At 44.3% G+C, this 20,028-nt stretch overlaps 1 protein-coding gene across 3 annotated transcripts; it reads right to left on the bottom strand.

The window, feature by feature from the left end:
- Positions 1-6,230: 6,230 nt before the first annotated feature.
- On the bottom strand, positions 6,231-19,800 carry LSM14B (LSM family member 14B). 3 transcript variants are annotated; one of them, XM_090065025.1, is made up of 10 exons: positions 19,416-19,800; positions 13,828-13,991; positions 13,322-13,385; positions 12,669-12,785; positions 10,513-10,680; positions 10,287-10,364; positions 9,279-9,440; positions 8,952-9,105; positions 8,229-8,408; positions 6,231-7,683 (listed from the first exon to the last, which is right to left on the bottom strand). In XM_090065025.1, the coding sequence occupies exons 1-9, from the start codon at positions 19,534-19,536 to the stop codon at positions 8,237-8,239; spliced, it is 1,200 nt and encodes a 399-aa protein (XP_089921151.1). In that variant the 5' UTR covers positions 19,537-19,800; the 3' UTR covers positions 6,231-7,683; positions 8,229-8,236. The 3 variants fall into 3 exon arrangements, with proteins under 3 accessions (XP_089921151.1, XP_089921149.1, XP_089921152.1); XM_090065023.1 differs by having other exon boundaries at positions 13,250-13,385; positions 19,416-19,799; XM_090065026.1 differs by lacking the exon at positions 12,669-12,785 and having other exon boundaries at positions 13,250-13,385.
- Positions 19,801-20,028: the final 228 nt, after the last annotated feature.

Below are 20,028 nucleotides of genomic sequence, written 5' to 3'. Positions count from 1 at the left end.
CCCACCTACAAGCTGGAACTCTGCCAGCCTGCAGAGAGCTTGCTGCAAAACTGCAAAAGCCACAGGTGTCTCTTAAAATAAGAAATCTGCACTTTATTCCAGGGAGGAGGGAAATCTGTGTTTAACTTTGTTCTTTTGTGGGAGATAGACAACCCAGATCCCTGATGATCGTACTGTTGCAACTACCCTAGTCACTTCACTCACTCTGACACCTTAGCACTTAGGGCACTTTTACATGTGCTCCAGGGGTTGGGGGAAGAGGGGGTGCTTTCATTAAATTACTGCTATGTCTAGTGTATTAGTGTCCTGGTGCTTAAAAATGGTAGCAAGGGCACTTCAACTAAAGTTCATTTGAGCTTTAGTTCAAGTGTCCCTGCCATCATTTTGAATACAGGAGGCTGTTGGAGCGTGACAGCTGCCATGCTCCAGCAGACTCAATTGATCACCAGTGTTGGAGTAGCTTCCACACTGGAATTCCAGCACATTGGAGCAGTCTTCATGCTCAGGTGTAGGCACCTATAAATACCACCTCTGAAGTAAAACTTAATTGTCCTGCGGTGCAGATCCTAAAGGTGCTGACTGATTGCAATCAGTTGAGATCTGAATGTCTGACTTGGCACTGTCTGCACACCTTGGGCAGTACTCACAGGTGTAACATGGTTTCAAGCAAGTCTGTGGGAATGAGGAATCTCAGAGATAAGCAATTCTGAATTAAGATGGAAGAGCAGTTAAATAAAACACTTTCTTGAAGACATGCATGTTGTTTAGATCTGCCTGAATTGTTGTAGAACTTGGCATTTTTCTTTCTTGAGAGTTAAAACTTGCTGTACAGCAGCCACAGTACATCTAGCAACATGTAACACTTACACTATGCTCAAGAGGGAGATAGCATGGTTTTTTACCTCTTGTACTGGGTTACTGCTTTCTTTCTTGGTATTCAAAACCTCCTCACTCAGTTCTAGAGTTCAGAAGGGGAGAAAAATGCTGTAAAATGTTGAAGCACAGGTGACACTACACATCAGAATCCCTCCTTGCATAAAGACTATGCTTTATAAAGAAGTTTTCATACTGGTGGTCTTGGAAGGCAAAACAGGCTGTGTAAGATGCAAGCAACTATTGAGTTTCCAGCTCCCCCTTGCCAAAGCATGTTCTATACAACTGCTGTTACTTCCTAATAAAATGCACCACAGAATTGGAGAGATCTCAAGTGCATAAATTAAGACTGCTAAAACCTCTTATTTCATGTATAATTAAACTCCCACCTTCCAATCTTACAAAATGAAAGAGCGCCGAGCCTTTGCTCTCATTTGTTCTCTTGCTTTTTCTATGTCCACTCTCAACAGGGGAGTTGCGAGGATTAGTGTCAACTTTTAAGATTAGCATTCAAGGTATCCTAAACAAGACCTGATCCCACATTTCCACTATGGTAGAACAGAAGAGAAGAATTGTTTCAGGATTTACACAGCAGCAGTACTTGCTAAGCCACTGGGAAATGAGCTCACTTCTTTCTCTATGCTTTATGGTGCACTGAGGAGGCCCTACGTGAGTACTTCACAAAGTAATCTTTTCCCATTTGTTTCTGCATTACTTGGTGAATCCTCAGCTGCTGGACAACACTGTGATATAAGGCTCCACAGTCACATTCACAAGTTGATACCACTAACTCGTTCTGTCTGTTGGAATCCCCGGCAGTGGTTTTCAACATTTTCTCAGTTACAGGCCCCCCTAAAGAACTTTGAATGGAGGCACAGCCCCCTTTGGAAATTTCAAATGGAGGTATGGCTCCCTTTAAATTGTAAGTGTAGATATTGACATACATTTGATTGATCATCATCATCCTCACGGACACCTTAGACACAGTCTGTGGCCCATAGGTTGAAAACTGTTCTAAATGAAGGGAGCAGGGCTCTTTCTGTGTGTCGGGTTCTAGCATATGAATACTGCATGCTCCACTCCCCAACTCTGGTGACCAACACTTGTTAAAGGAGATTTCTCTTAGGCAGCATTGCGATGTCCTTTGGTAAGTGTAAAATAGCCTACACAAAAACTTTCACACCAGGTGTGTCTACACATTTGCTGTGCAGTAACCAAAATTACTGTGCAGTACAGACATGTCTATACGGGCACACCCATACAGTGCGGTAAATACAAAAAGCCCTTGCTGGTCACAGGTTCAACATTCACAGTTTCAAATATTTGCAAATGCCAAACTTGTATCTTAAATACATATACAGGAGCTCCTTGAGAGCTCTGCGCTTGCTACTGCTGAGCTCCCGCCAGTGCAGCCATGCCCCCCTGTCCCCAGCTGCCAGGGCCACTGCGTTCATGATGTTCATGAATGCAGTGCCATATTCAGCTTTGGCCATTTGCAGGGATCTCAAGAACATATCCCCCACAGATGGCAAGGGTTGTCTGTATAGCAACTTACACCAATTTGATACCTGGTATCAAATTTACACCCAAATAGTTACTGCACAGTAATGCATGTGTAAACGCCTTACTGCACAGTAACAGTGTGGACTGACTTGGGACTAACTTTATCCCCAGGTCAGTCCGCACATGGTGTTAATGTGTTAAAGCGTGTATGTGTAGACACCGGTTTATTCCTGTTTACTGTGCAGTAAATTTAAGCCAGTGTAAATGCACATGTAGACGTGCCCACTGTGTATTCAGCCTGGTTATCCAAGGCTGGCTTGTTACCAAGTGCACTTGCATTGACCCCAGCCAAGTTGTGGGTGTACGGTCCTTCCACCTGCTATAAAAAGGGAGTAGACTAGCATTAATGGTTCCTATAAGCCCTGTTCCCATCAGAGGTAGGGTGCCCCTGTGCAGCATGCCAGAGAACAACAGTAAGGATGTCAGCATAAGCAAAAGCACGCAGTGGTGCCAAGATGCTGGACACAACAGCCAGTTCCACAGCTGCCCTCATTTCAAGAGGATCCTGAAGCCGTATTAGGCTATGCCACACTTGAAGAAAGTGCAGTCACACTGGGCAGGGTTCACATTCCCTTTTTGTTCCCATTGTCCCTCGGTCACACTATTTCCTTTGTTCTAGCACCCCTCCACTCTCCCCAGGGTAGGCCAGTTAAAGCTGTTCCTTTCCTAGCTCTGGCCCAGAGCTTGTTTCACGCTGGAGAAATTGCTCTAATTCCTCTCACTGATGGCCTGTTTGGAAGAGTTACCAATCCTCTTTTACGAGTCATTTCCAAAGCAGTACCTTCCATTTGTGAGCCACTTCTGGTTCCGGCTTGGTCACTATGCTTTTTCACAGTTGTCATCCTACTAGAAATACCTACTTGGGTTCAGCTCAGGCACCTTTTAAAGAGACAGGAGTGGCCCCCCTCCCCTTCCTCCAACCTTGTAATTCCCTCTTAACCTTAATCTGCCAAATGCAAACTGACAGATTAATGCTGATCTGTCACAACGTTTAAGAATGAGGGACTGGAATAACTGTACTCAAAAGGGACAAAACCAAGGTAACAGGAGGCAGCAAAAAGGCTACCACCATAGCATTTGAAAATAGCTCATCTATGGTCCTTGTCATTAACAGTTTAGCACCTGGCAGTCAATTGGGATGCTACTTTACAAACAGACTGCTTCCCTGGAGAGTTTGCAAATAAATGCAATGAATGACCTGGACAGTGAGTCAGGTAAGGAAGAATACTCTGGCAGGGCAGGGGTGGGGGGAGAGGGTAGAAAAAGCAGGAACAGTTGCTCGCTATGCAGGAAGCATTGCAGGCAGAAGACACACAACCCGAGATTCAGAGACAGAGGAAGCTGTTCTCAGGAGGGTGAAGATGGAAGATCTGGACTTGGACAAGGCATTTGTCTCACTACTCGCGTACATGTGGGGTTTATATATTGCACAAATCCAGGCTGGAGTGTGAATTCTTGTAACCAGACCTCTGGCCAAAGTAAAGGTCACCCTGTGGACACAGGCTTGTCCTAGGACTCTGGGAATGGAATTCAGGATAACAAGATGTGTCTGCAGAAAACTTGTGCAGCAACAGCTCCTGCTGCCCCTCAACCTTTCCCATAACTCTTCTTCTTTCTGTGCTTTGATCAGCAACTCATTGTTTAAAGTGGATATTCAAATTGTTATAATTAGTCTGCAAGGTCAGCAATGCCTTGAAAATAAGGTAGCTTGTGCCTCAACCCAGCTGTTTCAGGCAAGCTACACAACTAAGCAGACATTACCCCATCTGTAGGCACATTGTTCACATTTTCAAGTCCATTCTTAGCACTGAGCATGCTACAGCCCTTAGTAATTTTTCTAAAAGGAAACAAAATTCTGGAGCCTAGACCCCCTTGGAAAACCTCGTTTTATACTCTGGAAGGCATCTTTAAGAGCACACTTGCATCCCCTGGGCATGCCGCTGCTAGGAGTTAATAGAAGGATCTGGCAAGTATCTGCAGATGGGTCCCTGTGCCCTCTGCCATCCAGGAGTAACAGACAGCCTGTTACCAAGATAGGATGCATGTATGGACATCTTCATGTCTAGGGCCATCTGCCCCTGCAGAAGTGCAGATGCAAGTTAGCCTTATTACAGCCTGGAAGGGTCAGGCACATGAAGCTTTCCTACAGCACTTCCCAGGCAGTCCAGTGACCTACAAAGAGCCACTTTACATTTGATGGGTCTCTCAACATGCCAGGAGGCAGCTGTACCTGGGGCACAGAGCTCCCCACGCTGAGGCACATAAAGGTTTACGGTACAACTAGCTTAAAGGCATTATACAAGGATGTGAATGTGGCAAACAAGACCTCGAACCATCTAAGTCTGATGTTTTCAGTGCTCCTACATACTAATGAAAACCTTGTTACTAGCTGGCATTTTATTGCAAACCCATCATGCGGTCTCAACTTTAGCCTTCCTTATACAGCTTAAAAAAAGACAGATGAACAACCCCCCCACAAAAAAACCAAAGCATCTTGAATACAAGCCTGGACAGTGCTCTATATTTACCAAAACCTGGTGTTTAACAGGTTTGTATCATCCTGAAGCCTGGAAGTTTTCTTTGACTTTATGAACATTAACAGATTTTTTTTCCTGATAATCAGATACTAAGGCCTCTCAAGCACAAAAGAAAGCTTAGCTAGACAATTTTATTAAAGACCCATGAGCCCCATGTTGTCTCTGCCTTAAAATGTCCTGCAATTTTAAGGTGCTGATTTCTAAACCCGCCACTTGAGTGCAGCTCCTGAAGAATGTGTGCGTTTTGCAAGCCTGTCTCATTTTTTACTTAGACCCCTGGTAGTAGCCTAGTGGCTAGACTATGGCTCTGTTAGAAACACCCAATGTCTGTATGAACTGATCAGAAAGGCATTGTAAGCAGAGACCCAATATTGTTGAGACAGTCTGAAGCTAGCACTTTGTCCTGTGTGATGCACCATCTGCACATGAAGGATCATATTTAGATCTTGACTGGGTACTGTCAATCACAGCTGCACTTTAAAATCAGAGAGAAGCACAGCCCACCCTTAAGTTACAACAGCTGTTAGACTTGGGAGTGGTCTGGCCTATTTTTCCCTACACCCCATTAAAATGCAGGAGGCTACACGGACAGCTGCCTTACAGTTAGGAGTGGATAGGTTCACCGAAATAATATTTCTGCTCAAGTATGCTGAACAGAACTGCTTAGCAGGGAGTTAGTCTGCTCCTGGCAGCCAGGAATCCCATTCCAGGGCCATTAGTCCAGACAGTTGACTCTGCACAGGCAAGAAGTCCAGGGTTTAGGGACAAAGTTCTGAATTTGTTTTTACTACATTAGCCTTACAGTTGATACTGCAGCTTAATCTTGGATGCACCAGGGAAGAAGTTGCCATTCCAGGGGCAAAGCAATGTGCTGAAAGTCCTCACTGCTGCTTCAGCAATGCTGTTGCATGTAAAAGGGACAAGTGTAAGCAGCAGCAAGCCAAAGTGAAGTGCAGGTGTGGCAAGTGGCTGTGTATAAACCATGGCTGTCACCCTTCCAGAGGCAACTAGCCAACGTAGACTAGACAAAAGGGGACATGAAGGCTGGATTCTACTAGAGCATGTGGCAGTGTCAACACCAGCTATTCAGAGCTTCCGCCCAAGGCCCACTCTGGAAAGATCTATGAAGACAGAAAGCAGAGATCCCTAGGAGCATTCTGAGCCAACCCTGATGACTGACATCTCCCAGATGCCTGAGCTGTCAGCCCACGGACCAGCTCCCACACTGCAAAGCACCATTTACAGAAATAAGAGGAGTTAGACATTTATATGTTTATTGTAATTACAAGTGTACATTACTCCATAGAAAGCCCCACTGCTAATTTTCTAATTCTGAGCAATTAAGTCCTACAAAAATAAATCCAAGCTTTTACAGTAAACTTAGTCAATGCATAAACTAAAATTCTAGCTATGTAAAGGGGTTCCATTATCAAGGTGCTTTTTCAACAAAATTCCCCCATCAACCAAAAGGGACACATGCCTAACAGCTCAGCTCACTTAGTCATGCAAATGAGTTTAACCCTCCCACCCAGCCCCCCATACACAAAACTCTTAAAACAAACAAAAAAACCCAACTATATACAAGTTGGGGGTGGGGTGGGGAGGTTTAGAGGAAACAAAAAAATTAAACATGCCTGTCCATTAAGCTAAATTATACGGGCTTCCCTTTCCTAGTTTAAATGAAAGCAATGTTTCATAGTGTTTCACCACTCAGTACTAGCATGCAGAAGCCATCTGCAGTATGCACCAGTTACTGAATGAGGTACTGCTGTGGCAAATCCAGCCTTCCTCAGCTCCTTTTTTTTAAGAGGTTCCTCCACCTTTTCAGTAGCTTAGTCTTATTAAGCTACTGCAGAAATACTTAACTAAATAATCAGCTACCACCATATATTAGGAAAACTGCTTGCTGCCCCCCACAAGTACTCCCCCACCCCCTTTCTTGGTCAAGCTAGGGTATACAGCAAGGCACCTTCCCTATATGGACCACGACCAATTAAGCAGCTTTTGGGCTCTTCCAAAGAGTGCACAGCACTAGTACCTTTAAAAAAGGAACTGGTGGCAGCTGGCTGGCCAGTACCATTCCATGGAAGCACGCGGTACCTCTGAAGTAGTACTGGACTTGCAAAGAGCTGCACAGCTCTTTACACCATTTACATGATCAGCAATCCAGTATTCCCAGTCACACTACACATAACCAGGCACTAGGAATCCACTCTTCCAGACACCAAGTGCTACTCCACGTGCTGCCTTTGCAGCAAGAGAGACCAGCAAAGCACCAATTTGGTTACTCAGAACAAAAATGTTAGCTGGTTTATTTTGGTGAGCTTTGGTTCCGTTCTAAAGAGTTAAAAGAGCATGATAGTCTCCTTTAAGGTACAGAAAGGGAGTTTTGCTTTATGCTTAGACTACAATAGCTTTGGAGTCTAGAAAGAGCCATATCACAAGTCAACCTGTGCTAAAGAAAAAAAAAAAAAAGATGCCCTGAAGAAGATACCCCTGAACACATCCCCTCTTTCAAAAAGAGGCCAGCTGCTAGATGCTGGTCCAAAGTAAGTTGAAGTCCAAAATACAAGCAGTAGTATATGAAGTTCCATCACTGGATTTCAGACAGTAAACAAGATGAACTGTTATCCCACATTAGTGCAGCAGTTTGTTGTTGTTTTCTTCCTATATACAAAAGGATCACCCTCATGGTGGAACGTGTTAGAGCCTGCCAGAGAAAGACAGAGTTAAGTTTTATAACCAAGGAACAAGCCCTTTCCTAGTCCCTGTCCCTCCCCATATAAACCACACACAGCTTTTCTGAGCTATTTAAAACTTGACCTGAAGGAACTAGCAACAGCCAAGATCTGCATTTTGCTATCATCTCAGAAGACAAAAAAAGTGTGCAAGGGGAATTTAAGTGGTTAAAAGTTCATTCCAGAAATGAAGGAGGAATAACCAAGAAGTCATAAGATGTTGTTATCTACACACTTTGCAAGACCCACTTGAGCAGACGAAACTAAAAGAGGTCCAATTGTAACCCCCCCCCCACAAAAAGTCACTTTTAGTCTGCTTGCAAGACTGAAAATCCAGATTAAAAAAGCCTGCATAAAACTAGCAGTTTTACCCAGTTAGAGAGTAGCAGAGAGAGACAACTTGTTTGTTTGGCCACATACAATGCTAGATAAAACCCAGTCACAAAATAGATCAGCTATTAAGACTGCATGAGAACCTAGCAGACAAGACCGCAGGTGTATTTGCTACATGACTTGCCTCCATAGTTACACTCTTCCAGTACCAGCTCTGTGAGTGGTTTGGTTTCGCCGTGCTGCTCCACTACCCCTTCCACCTCGAAATCCACCACGAAAGCTGCGTCCACGAAGAAACCGGCCAGATACCCCAAAAGTCTCAGTATTGAGCTTCCTTTCTTCAGCCCATGTTGTACGCCTGGAACTGAGCAAGTCAGCAAATCACAATCTGACTTGAGCTCAAGTTACTGTAGTGTTAGGACGTGACTAGGTAGTTTTAGCCTAAATGGAATGTGCAACCTCCAGGTGTCTAATTATTAGTGATTCTGTACCCAATTTGCCCAAAATGCTGTTTGAACTTTTAGATCAATTAAGATTTAACATTCAGTTATGATGGGAAGGGGGAGGAGGGGTTAAACTCGTTTAGGCCAAGTACATTTTAAATAAAGATTTCAGTTTATAGTAAAAAAATCAAAGTCCACTTGGAGTTCTGTTAATGAGAACTTCCCACATGACATATGAACAAGGACTTGAGTCCTTTTCATTCACTGCTCTAGCATTTTGATTCTAGATGTTCCACTGATGCACATTTCATAGAAGTGGCCTAAAACTGTGCAGTAGTCCAGGCAATAGGTTAGAGTAGTTTGAAGAAGCAGAACTACCAAAAGTTGTTTTTGTTTGTTTGGGGTTTTTTGTTTTTGTTGGGGGGGGGGGGGGAAAAAGGAAGAAAGGCAGCAGCAGAAGTTACCTGGATTTCAGTTCTGAAGAGATGTTGTCAAAGAAAGACTTTGATTTGTCATAATAGCAATTGGGTCCTAGAAGGTCCTCATCTGCATTGCCATCACTGTTCTGAGTTGCCACTCCAGGATCCACCTTTTCTTCCCCTGCATCAGCTTTGTCATCTGAAGACACAAGATTAGTTACTCACTCCCTTGCTGTATGCTGAAGAGCCATCCCTTCTTGCTCCTTCAAGCTAGATGCAAGAGGCTTTCACATTTAACCATACAATTTCTCAGAGTATGTCTGTATTTGTTTAAAATTTGTAGAGCCATTTATATTTAGTGAAGCCACAAACCTTTAAAGTTCAGTTTCTTCTTAAATTCCTTGTCAAGTTCCTCTCTGTTGAACTGTGCATTTGCACTTTCAAAATCAAAGTCACCTTCAAATTTTATAGTATTTTCCTTCACAGTGGTTGGTCTGTTTTGTCCTCTAGAACGATTTCTGGTTCTCCTGTTTCCTGAAAGCAGGAGAGTTTAAATGCTTGGTAACGCGCAGGAAGGCTAAGTGACTTGCTCATGGCCAGAGAAAACCAGGATTAGAACTCAGGAGATTTCTGGCTTCCAGTCCTGTGATAAAGTAACTTCTGAACTTAGCTGTAGAGACACATTACAGCAATCCTTTAACTTTCTGGAAAACATTCTTGGAGATTTAAGACTTACTATTAAAATTAGACAATTACACCCAACTTTCCCTGCAAGTGTTACCTTAGGCATTTGACAAAGGTAACAAGTAAATCAAGTCATCTGGTGGGGGTGGGGGCAGGGGGAGCAGCACAATGCACAATTCTCATGTAGTTGAAGGGATTTTCCCCATCAGTCTACCCACCCTGGGACCTGCAGATTTGCAAAATTCCCTTAAAAAGTTCAGCTATTTCTATGGGGGGCAGGCAGCAGGGGCTGTGCTTCTGTATGGTCTTTATGGGTCCAGAAGTAGACAATCCTGAGAAGAGCTCCACAATACCACTTCTGCCTGTAGCTACTCCAGATCCCTTTCTAGGATCCTTAAAGGAAAAAAAGTGTAGCTTGTTGTGCTGCAATTTCAGCATTGCCTTTATTTAGGATACACCCCCTACCCTAAAGTTTTGGGAGAGCTGGAATAGAGCAGCTCTCCTCAGTCTGGTTTATTATGTTTAAAGTTCTTGACTGAAGACTGTCTGTAGCACTGCAAGCTAAAGAAACTTGCATTAACTAATACTATATGCCAGGAAGTCATACCAAAAAGGCAGTTTTGCTACCTGTAGCACTTTTGTCCAATATCCTTCACTGAAAGCCTGTGTCATGGCCTTCAGATAGGCTCAACCTACCTGATCTCCTCCTTTGTGGTCTTCTGTTTTCATCATTCACCTGACCTTGAGTTTGCACAGGTGTTGGCTGTACTGTATCTATACAAAAAACAGGGAAGTGTTTAAAGCCTAAGAGTACAAGGAAAAATAATTATTGAGAGGCTCAAGAACTATCCAAGTTAACTTTGAAACATTCCTAAAGAAGCTCCACATTCCCATTTGAAAGCAAGCTTGTGTGTTCACATACCATTTGCCTTGGTGCTTTGTGGAATCTGCCGCCCATTACGTTGGATCCCTGGAACTGCTTTTGCTGGGGGTGGCTTTTGTGAATTCATGTTATCAATGGGACCAGTTTGAACAGCCTGTTCCACCATGGGGCTCTTGCGTACTGGGTGAAGAGATGGGAAACCAGCACCTGGAGAGAAAAAGAAGCCATTTTAAAAGCAACTAAAACACTGTATGCTAGGAAGTGTTCCATGGAATAGTTAGGACAACACTGCTTGAGCCCCATCTACCTCCATAAGAACATTTCAGCATTTTTACAGCTGGTTCACATGCCACCTGTGAATATTGTTGGACTACAAAGTTCCAAATCAAAATCAATTCTACCTTTTAGAAAGTAGTTTACCCTTACACATGGGCTTTTAGTTAAAGTTAAATATGCATTCCTTATAAAATGCCCAATTACAGAAATTGCTGATTATGTAGTAAGCTCCCAATATGGACAAGCTCTCAATTTCTTTAAGGTACCCTTCTTTGCATAGATTTTTTTTGGTTTTTTTTGTTTGTTTGTTTTTTTGTTTTTTTTTTTAAACACACAAATAAGGCCTCCAACTAAAAACTTGCTTCAGGCTTGATTTTCTCATAAGGGTGGATTAGATGCTTTCAGTTCATTAACAGCTTGGTCTTATTGTAGGGTTTGTTCATTTTTTTTTTTTTTAAACCATCATCAGAACCAGGATATGAATGTCAAGTCTACTGTTAAAGTAAGGTTGCATGGCTCCAATAATTATATCACATACACCATAGTTGAAGATTTTCTAAAGATGTATAAATATAGTTATCGATCAGTGCATTGACCAGTTTTTCAACATCACTTTGGTATCTGAATGTAGTGCAGAATTAAAAGAGAGATTTATCCTCTTAATGAAGCCATGCACTTTTGTTTGGTCCAGGATTTCATTCATGCTTCTTTCAGTCTTATATTGCACATCTTAAGATGCATCAGGAAGAGCATCCAGATCACATGGCCAATCCCTGCAGGCACCAAGTTACTGGTTTTGTACTTGTAAAACTTCTCACATTTCTACACAGAGTTAAGAGTAGTTGGTAGTTTTGCTCAAGGTGACAGCACCTGGTTTACTGAAAGACCACACACAAGCCAGAGGAAAGCCAAACAAGAAAACAAACAGAAGACGGCATACAAAAAGCCAAGCCATTACTGACATTTTTGGGCCATCCAATTCCACCATATACCATGCAAATTATAACATCTTTCCTAGTGAGAAGGCTGTGTAATACATTTCCTACAAGGACATATTAAAACCCACACAATAATACAGTACTACAAAGCTTACTCTCAGTGGATCTTTTGATATATAAAGAAAGAGATGTACCCATCTTCCAACCTTTGGGGCCATCAGCACACTTGCATCTCAACCCAAAAAATGAGTGGACTACAAGCAGCTACAGCCAACTAGCTGTACTTGGTAGTTATACCAGGAGTACTTGCCTGGAAAGTACCAAAGGCCTTCAACCCATTTCCTACCCAACCTACCTGCAAATTGCATTCTAAGTGACCTACATCCAAAACAACTGCACTGTAGCCCATATAAAACTTTCCAGAAGTCGAGGTTGTCAAGCACTGATCAGTACAGCATGAATACCATATTTGTTAGTTACCTGAAGCAGAGCACCATCTACAACAACCCATTTTGGGGCGATACCTTCAACAATCCTTTGGCAAAACTGAAGGCAGTGCTATACTTTTTCATGGATATAGCTAGTCTCCAAACAGTAATACTACAATCCTGGATTGTTCCTTCCTTTATAGGAAGGAACAGTCCATTTCATCTCCATCATGTAAGCTTGTAATAGGCAAGACTTACAATAAGCATGTAAGCATCCTCTATAACCCACCCTCTTTGGGTATTTCTGTGTGAACACTATTTTTTCCTTGCTCTCCTTTCCCCATCTTCAGGTCTCAGTACTTGGAGCTACAACTTACTTCCATTCCAGATCAACTTGCCAGAAATAAAGCAGTAACCAAATGGCCCATGTATGGGGTATATGCAAGTATCAGTTTTTAAACTAGTTTATACTCTAAGAGAGGGTTAACAAGCAAAACAATGTTCTGCAACACCATGCAGGTCTTCCAAACTCAAGTCCTCAAACTGCTGTTACCCTTGGAAGAGAGCTGATGTGACTCTGAAGACATGTCAGGCTCTGAAACAGGCTGTGGAGACGGAGAAGAACTAGGGCTGGAAGCAGCTGCTGATGCTGGAGGGCTTACCAATTTCTCTAGAGAGATAGAATGGAGAAGAGAAAGCAAAAAAAAAAAAAAAGAAAAAAAAAAGTACACGAATAAGATACAAGGTAGCAGAGACATTTGAAGGACTTGGAAGGAGATACAAGAAGTTACCTAGATCAGTACTGAAGTGGCATTTACAGTCTTGTGTAAAAGACATGCAAATTCACTTCACCCAAAGACATGCTACACTTAAAAACAATTAGCTTCTTTTCAAAAGAATATTTGATATTTACTCTCACCTACACACACAGCAGTATTGCTTAATCCAACCTCTTTAGAGAATGATCGTTTCATACAGCTGGTTGCTTTAACTGATGACAGCATATAAACAAACAGCAAGTGACTTTGCAAAGATCAAGTGTTAGTTATGTTAAAGGCACAAGCTACTTCAAAACATAGCCAAAAGACAAATGTAAATAAATCAATCAAAAGGGTTCCCCCCTCCCACACTCACCTAAGCCTAAAGAAGCTGCATATTGTTGACTTAATAAAGAGCTGGCAGCAAGCTGGCTGTAGGGTGGCATACCTCTGAAGGGACTGTAAGGCACATGTGGCTGGAAAGATGATGTAGAAGCAGAGCCCAATGATGACTGCATAAACGAGATACAGTGTAAGTACATTGCCACGGTCCTGCCAAACAACTCCAAATGTTTGCATGTTCTGCTTCTAATTCTCACTGTATTACAGTTAATTTTCAAGTACTGAAATTGTCTTGGCAATTTTTAAATGTCATCATCTGTCAAATAACTGAAGTAAAACTCCTGAAAATGAATGACAATTTCCTCATTACAGCTTTTCTGCATCATCTCAGCTAGGTAAGAGTCCTGTCAGTTTGTGAAGCTTTTAATATTGCAGTCATAACAAATAGTTTCACAGATAACCGTCTCCATCTGAAACAAGTAAATTCTTGACCTGCCTTTGCCCATCTGTAAAAGTAGGTCTATGATCAAGCCTAACTGTTTTAGGTCCAGTTTTGAGCTGGCAGCATTTCCTCAAAGCTTTCTGCCAACATTTCAGAATGAAGGTGCTTACTTGGACAATGGCAGGATCTTGTGGCAGAGCGTGTTGAGCTTTTGGAGGTTCACACACCGTGATATCTTTGATGTCACTTCCCCGGAAAATAATGTATTCATATATCTCTTCTCTTGGAGGTGCAGGTCTATCTGTGGGCCGATCTTCAGTACCAAAGGACCGCACTTCAGCATTTGAGAGAGAGAGAGCGCAGTAAGTATTAGTTCTTAATGTTGCAAAACATTTTTGCAAGATACAAAGTTGAAGTCAAGCTACTGTACCTAAAAAAGTAGCTCTAAAATAGTTTCACCATATCTTACAAAGGAAAACAATTTTGGGAACTACTAGCTCCTATCACCATGCATCCTATTTCTCCAGGAACCTCTCCCTTACTGCAGCTTAGAATGGATGTCCCCAACTTGCTTTAAACTTAATACCAAGGACTTTGGGATTGGGGGTGCCTGCTTTAAAGTGGAGGGCTCCCTCAAAGAATGCAGTACTATCAGGTCAAAAAAAAAAAAAAAAAAGTAGGGGAGACTCTAGACTGCATCTGACAGTCACAGCTGTGGCAGTAGGGAACAAGGAAAGGAAGTTTCAGGTATGAAGGCTCCAGTTAATTTAAAAATTAAAAGTTCTGTTTTTCAAGAAAAATTAGCTTTGGAGTTCAGAAGAACAACAGAAAAGGCGAGGTACAAACTAATTAATGCAACTTAACCCCCCCCCTTAATATAAGCAAGTCACTGAGTATGTAAATTTGAACATCTTCACAGCTACACTGAACGGAGTTCTGGATTTGTTTCTAGGAACACAGTACGGATTCACTAGTATTTATTATTTACACTAATCCAGTTCATTCTCCCCAAATTCCATTGCAGGCAACCACATTTCATGCAACACTACTTGCCATTGACTAGAGGACCAACATATTAGTGCCCTACTACTCCACTCCTCCCCAGTCTGCAAGCCTCACTTTGTGCTGGAACCTCCTGGAGAGAACCTACTTAACCCTGGTAAAATGGATTGTTAATGCACATCAGATATTTACTAAGCAACAACAGTTCAGTCCCTAATGGGTCACATAGCAGAATGGATGTTTCACTGCACTGCACATTTCATTTGCTCTTACTAAATATCAGAAAGGAGTCTCACCTTACCCACCTCCAGAGAACAAAGTCTCTACCAATAATCATTTATTTTATTTCAGTGCCCCTGTAACTGAACTTGTTACTACAGCCATTGTAAGTGCTAGAGACACATCTTAACCTTCTTAAAGACTTAACTGGACAAAGCAGGGACAGTTATTGATCAGCATTACATCTGTTTTTTGTATAGTGCTGTGAACGCTCTTTTCTTTGCATCTAGATCAGAGGTGTTGTTTTTAATGTGGCAGTACCTCTCATTGACAACCACTGTTGCTACTACCTCAACTTCTCAGTGCTTCTCAACTGGATGTGGCCATCTCCAGGTAGAAGTGCCCCTTTCAGCAGCACCACAGCCAGCCCAGGAAGAGCTATGGCATATGCATGCTCTCCTCCTGCATTAGGCTCAGATCAGATTATAGCAGGTAGGAGCTGCCTCCTGTTGTGAAGCCCTTCCCAGGTTGCCCATGTGCCTCTGTTTCCAGGAGGGGCCAGAACTGTTCCACACCAGTTTGAGAGGAACATGGGAGGGACCACACTAGGAAGGGCTGTACAACATGAGGCAGCTCCTGCTTGCTTTAAGCTGATCAGAGCCCTAATGCAGCAAGGCTGCACAGAGCAGTTTTACCTGGTTGCCACCACCACAGCATCTGTCACAGCACCCTGGTTCAGAACCCCAGATCTAGACGCTTTTGTGCTCCTAGACCTTTCCTCTGTCTGGGTATAGACAGGCACAGAGCTTATGGTCACTGATGTCTAGGCAGTGGATCAGATGTCCGTACCAGAATTAAATCAGACGTCTTTGATAGTATATCAAAAGGTTACCTATAGACCCTTCTGGGAGCAGATGGGCTGCTGACTGGAGACTTTATTCTTTTCTGACAGATCAACAGGTAGTTGCAGGTAACTGCTCCTCTTCCAGAAAGAGCTCAAGAGTGGAGTTGCAGCCGAGGACCATTCCCTCACTCCGCTGATCACAGAAGCACAGGGTACGGCATGTACAGTGCACAAGACTGAACTGTGATGCTACTCAGCACTTGAACCTGCACCTCCCTGAAACTGGAGCACGTTTGACAGCAAGCCTGCCAAAGTTCAAGTAAGACCAGATTGAGGTGACAGTAAGTTGGAAATTTTAACATACCAAACCCTTTAAGTAACTGCATCTCAAATTAGTTGTTAGGGCACTCAACTAGAGCAGCTTTAAATCCTGCCCTCCTATTTGATCATATTACAGCAGTCAGCTTAACACTTGCTTCTGAAGTGGAGGCTGCAACCATTCCCAATATGGATACTGGTAGCTATCCAAGCTTTTGTCATCTTCAAGATGAGACTACCTCAGCATAGCTACATGAGGCTATACTACCCCCAAGCCATTAAGAGACTGTAGCTCATGCTCTAATCAATAAAGCATACTACTTTGCATCTGAGACCTGCCCCAGTTCCTCCTGGAAAATAGCTTCAGTTATGATCTATAGAAGTTCTTATTGGTTAAGAGTCAGCCTACCTAAAGAACCATCTCTCAAAGACACTGTCCCACCTGTCAATTCACAACAGCTCTAAAGTTGAACCCAGGGAATGGGGGAGAAAAGGGTATGCAACATATTTACCTCTGGGAGGACCCCAGAACTCTAGGCACTTGCTATCCCCACTCTAAAACAAAGTTTAGAAAGTTTAGTAACCTTGTAGATACTGAAAACCATCCATGTGCTTGTTTTGGAAAAAAACTAAGTCTAGAAGAGAGGGCATGGGTAGTCACAGGAACAGAACAGTCCCAAGCAAGAAAGGTGGAAAGGAGTTTCTGCAACATTTTAACATCTTATTGACAGTAATGTTAGATCACACCTACTAGCACTTCCTCTTAGCCATCTGTACTGGAAATACTGTTGGTAGGATATACATCTTTAAGACTCTAAAAGCATTTCAACTTGCTTATAACAGCAGAAGACACACTTAAAACTATTCTGCTGTTTCAGTTACAAAAGAATGGTTCTCCATTTAAAGTATAACCAAGATCCAAAAAGAGACCATTTTGAGCATTAAAACTCTTTTAGCTCAAAAGAAAAGAATATTTCTTGAATTATATTTTATAAGCAAAGTAAAATGACAGTGTCCAGACATGCAAGAGTTACAACAAATGAAAGCCAATTTTTTTTTTTTTTTTTAAAACAAATGCCAGCTTGCTGCATGGTTTACCAGTATCCAACAACTGGAAGACAAAGCAACAAATTTCTAAGCCAGGCACCTTGTACCTGGTATTTATCTTCCAATTTAGGGCACAATAACAAGTTTTACCAACAAAAATACTGTGCAAGGTACACAATAGAAGTACTAGGTGGAAGGGCTACCAAGGAAGCCACCATATTCCACCTTTATTGGAGCACTGCTCTGCCCAATGCTGTGTTGCTGCAGAAAGTGGCATCTGTTCTGATAATTTAGTCACAAGAATCTCTACATAAAAGGAAAAAAGCCACAGCTCTAATTTTCTAGCCCAGACAGACAAGCATGCATGTCTGCCCAACTGACTTTAACCTTTCTACCAGTTCCTTTACGTGACATCTCCTGCTCTGTAAAACGTGGTGCTTTGAGCAGTTCTGAGCAGCCATATGTCCATGTATTTAGCCCGAATTAACCACTGTTGTCCCTTGTCCACAATGGATATTGAACATTCACATTCTTACAAATCTGATTAAGTAGCTTTCAAGTATTCAGGTTCATCCTACCTGTATGTGTCACCTGCACAGGAACTGTAGACCCTAAAGATTCTTAGATCTTACAAATCCATCCTAAAATGAGGACCTTAAGTTTTAGTAACAAGGACTAGGGTTCAAGACAGATGGGCATCTTATTTTGGCAGTCCTCTTTCAGGAAGAAAAATTTGAAGGATATGAGGCTACCAAAGCACCAGCCATTGCTCTGGCAAGGTAAGGAAAAAGGGCAAAATCTGCAGGTATCAGAACAAAGAAGAAGCTTAAGACCACACATTTCAGGGGGGAGGGGCTACATTAAGCTAGGAGGTTAGGAAGAAAGGATGGACAGAGCAACCAATTGTTAAAACAGCAACACTGATCCCAATGCTTACTTGAATTCCAGCCCTGGCTGCCATGTTTACTATGACTCAAGCCAAAGGATAACTGAAATTTGATCACATGAGCAGTAGCTGAAACTGAACTGTAGGCTGAAGTCAAGGCTCAAGATCAATAGGGCCCCTATTACAGATTATCAATATTAGGCAATTCACTGGTTAATCATACAATAAGATTTAGGCCAGCCACATGTGCAATGAAATCACCACACAAAGAATGGCTATCCAGCTAGAAAAAGAACCAGCCAGCTATGAAGTTGGTGCTTAAAAGTGTAACAACTCTAGAGCTGGTTTCCATCCAGCTTTCATTTGAATGCATAGCAGGGCCCTATGGCTTGGGGTCCAGGCACAGGCAGGAAGGCAGAAAACCAGTCTCTGCACTTCTTGAAGCAGCCCAGGCAAGATCCTTCCACCTCAGGTGGCTCTAGAAGACGTGGACAAGGCACAGACCACTGTAATCATCCATTTGCAGCATTTAAGAGAAAGAGACTAGGGGGACAAAGGGACGGAGGTCCCACAGCCACATCCCACTGTCAGTACACCCTGATCAACTCGGGCCATGCAACAATGACTGGCCCGAGCAGTTCAGGGCCAAGCAAAGGTCTCAAGTTGCAGCAAGGGAATTAGATACCAGGTATCTGGAAAGAAAAAACAAACCTCACTAGGAGAGTAGTAAAACACTGGAACAAGCTACCCAAAATGGTTGTAGACTCTCCATCCTTGGCAGTTCTAACAAAGCCTTCGATGGGATGATAACAGGGGTGCTGAGCATAGCATTGGACTAGACCTCCAGAGGTCCCTTGCCCAGCCTCTTTAGGACAGGCCAGAGCTGCAGCACCCAGCATGGCTCCAGAGGGGCATTAGGACTGGGACAAAGCCACGCATGCAGGGGAGCGCCCCGAGCTACGAGGGGGGGAAGACTGCTGTGCTGGCTGGAGCAGCTCCCCCCTGCGCCACAGCCCCACACACTGAATCACCATGAAGAGGCCCAGCTCCTGCCAGCTCCACTCCCCACCCCCTCAGGTGCAGCTACAGCCTGAGGCACTGCTGGATCCACACCCCCTCTCCTCCCCACAGCTGCTGCCAGGCTCATTGTTCAGCCCAGGCAGCAGGAGCAAGCATCCCCAGACAGCGGCAGCAAGGGGGGGGGCGGCAGCACTTCCCTCACCCTGAGATGGGAGCCCCCAGCCCCTCCATCTGGACTGTGCTGGGGGGGGGGGGGGGTAAACACAACCCCCCCTTGCAGAATCCCTACTCACCAGACTCTGTGCAGACTAGACCCCCCCACTGTCCAGACCCCCCGCACCACGTCACGGCCCAGGCGCTCGCCCCTCCACACACACAGGAGTCTAGCCCCCGCCCACATAGCAGCCCCCTCCCCCACACACCCTTGGCCAGCGCCACGGTGGAGTTCTCCGTGTCGATGGTGTAGAGGATGCCCTCGTAGCGGATCTGCGCCTTGGAGATGAGGCTGATCTTGCTGCCGATGTAGGGGGTGCCCGAGCTCATGGCGCCGCCGAGCCAGGCCCGGCCGCGAGGCCCGGCCGCCGACAACAACAACGGGCTCGCGGCGCTGCCGCCGCAGGCCCGGAACAAGGCGCAGGCCACTGAGGTGGGGGCGGGGGGAAACCGCCGCAGCGCCCGGTCCGGCCCAAGATTCCCCCCGGTCGCCGCAGCTACCACCGCCGCCGCCGCAGCCTCCCGCGCACTCGCCCACTGCGGAGTGGGCAGCGCCGCCGCTCGCTCCTTATATAGGTCGCGGCCGCCGGGAGGGGGAAGGGCAGTGGCGCGAGGCCGCGCATGCGCCTGGGGAGGTGCTGGCCAGACCGAGGCTGCGGGTGGGGTCACGTGACCTAGCTGCCACGTGCGCCTGCTCCCTGCGCTGCGGGGTTGACCACTCCCCTCCCCCACACCCACAGCCTCCAAGCAGTTGCCCTCCAGTCCTGAGGGCAGTGGGGTCAGGTCTCCTGTGCAGGCCTGAGGGTCAGGAGGAGTCCTCCC

This window comes from Crocodylus siamensis, chromosome 10, assembly GCF_052110815.1.
Source record: "Crocodylus siamensis isolate JL-2025a chromosome 10, ASM5211081v1, whole genome shotgun sequence".
NCBI classification, from domain to species: Eukaryota; Metazoa; Chordata; order Crocodylia; family Crocodylidae; genus Crocodylus; species Crocodylus siamensis.
The sequence above is the reverse complement of the archived record's forward strand: the minus strand, read 5'-3'. Positions and strand labels throughout refer to the sequence as shown.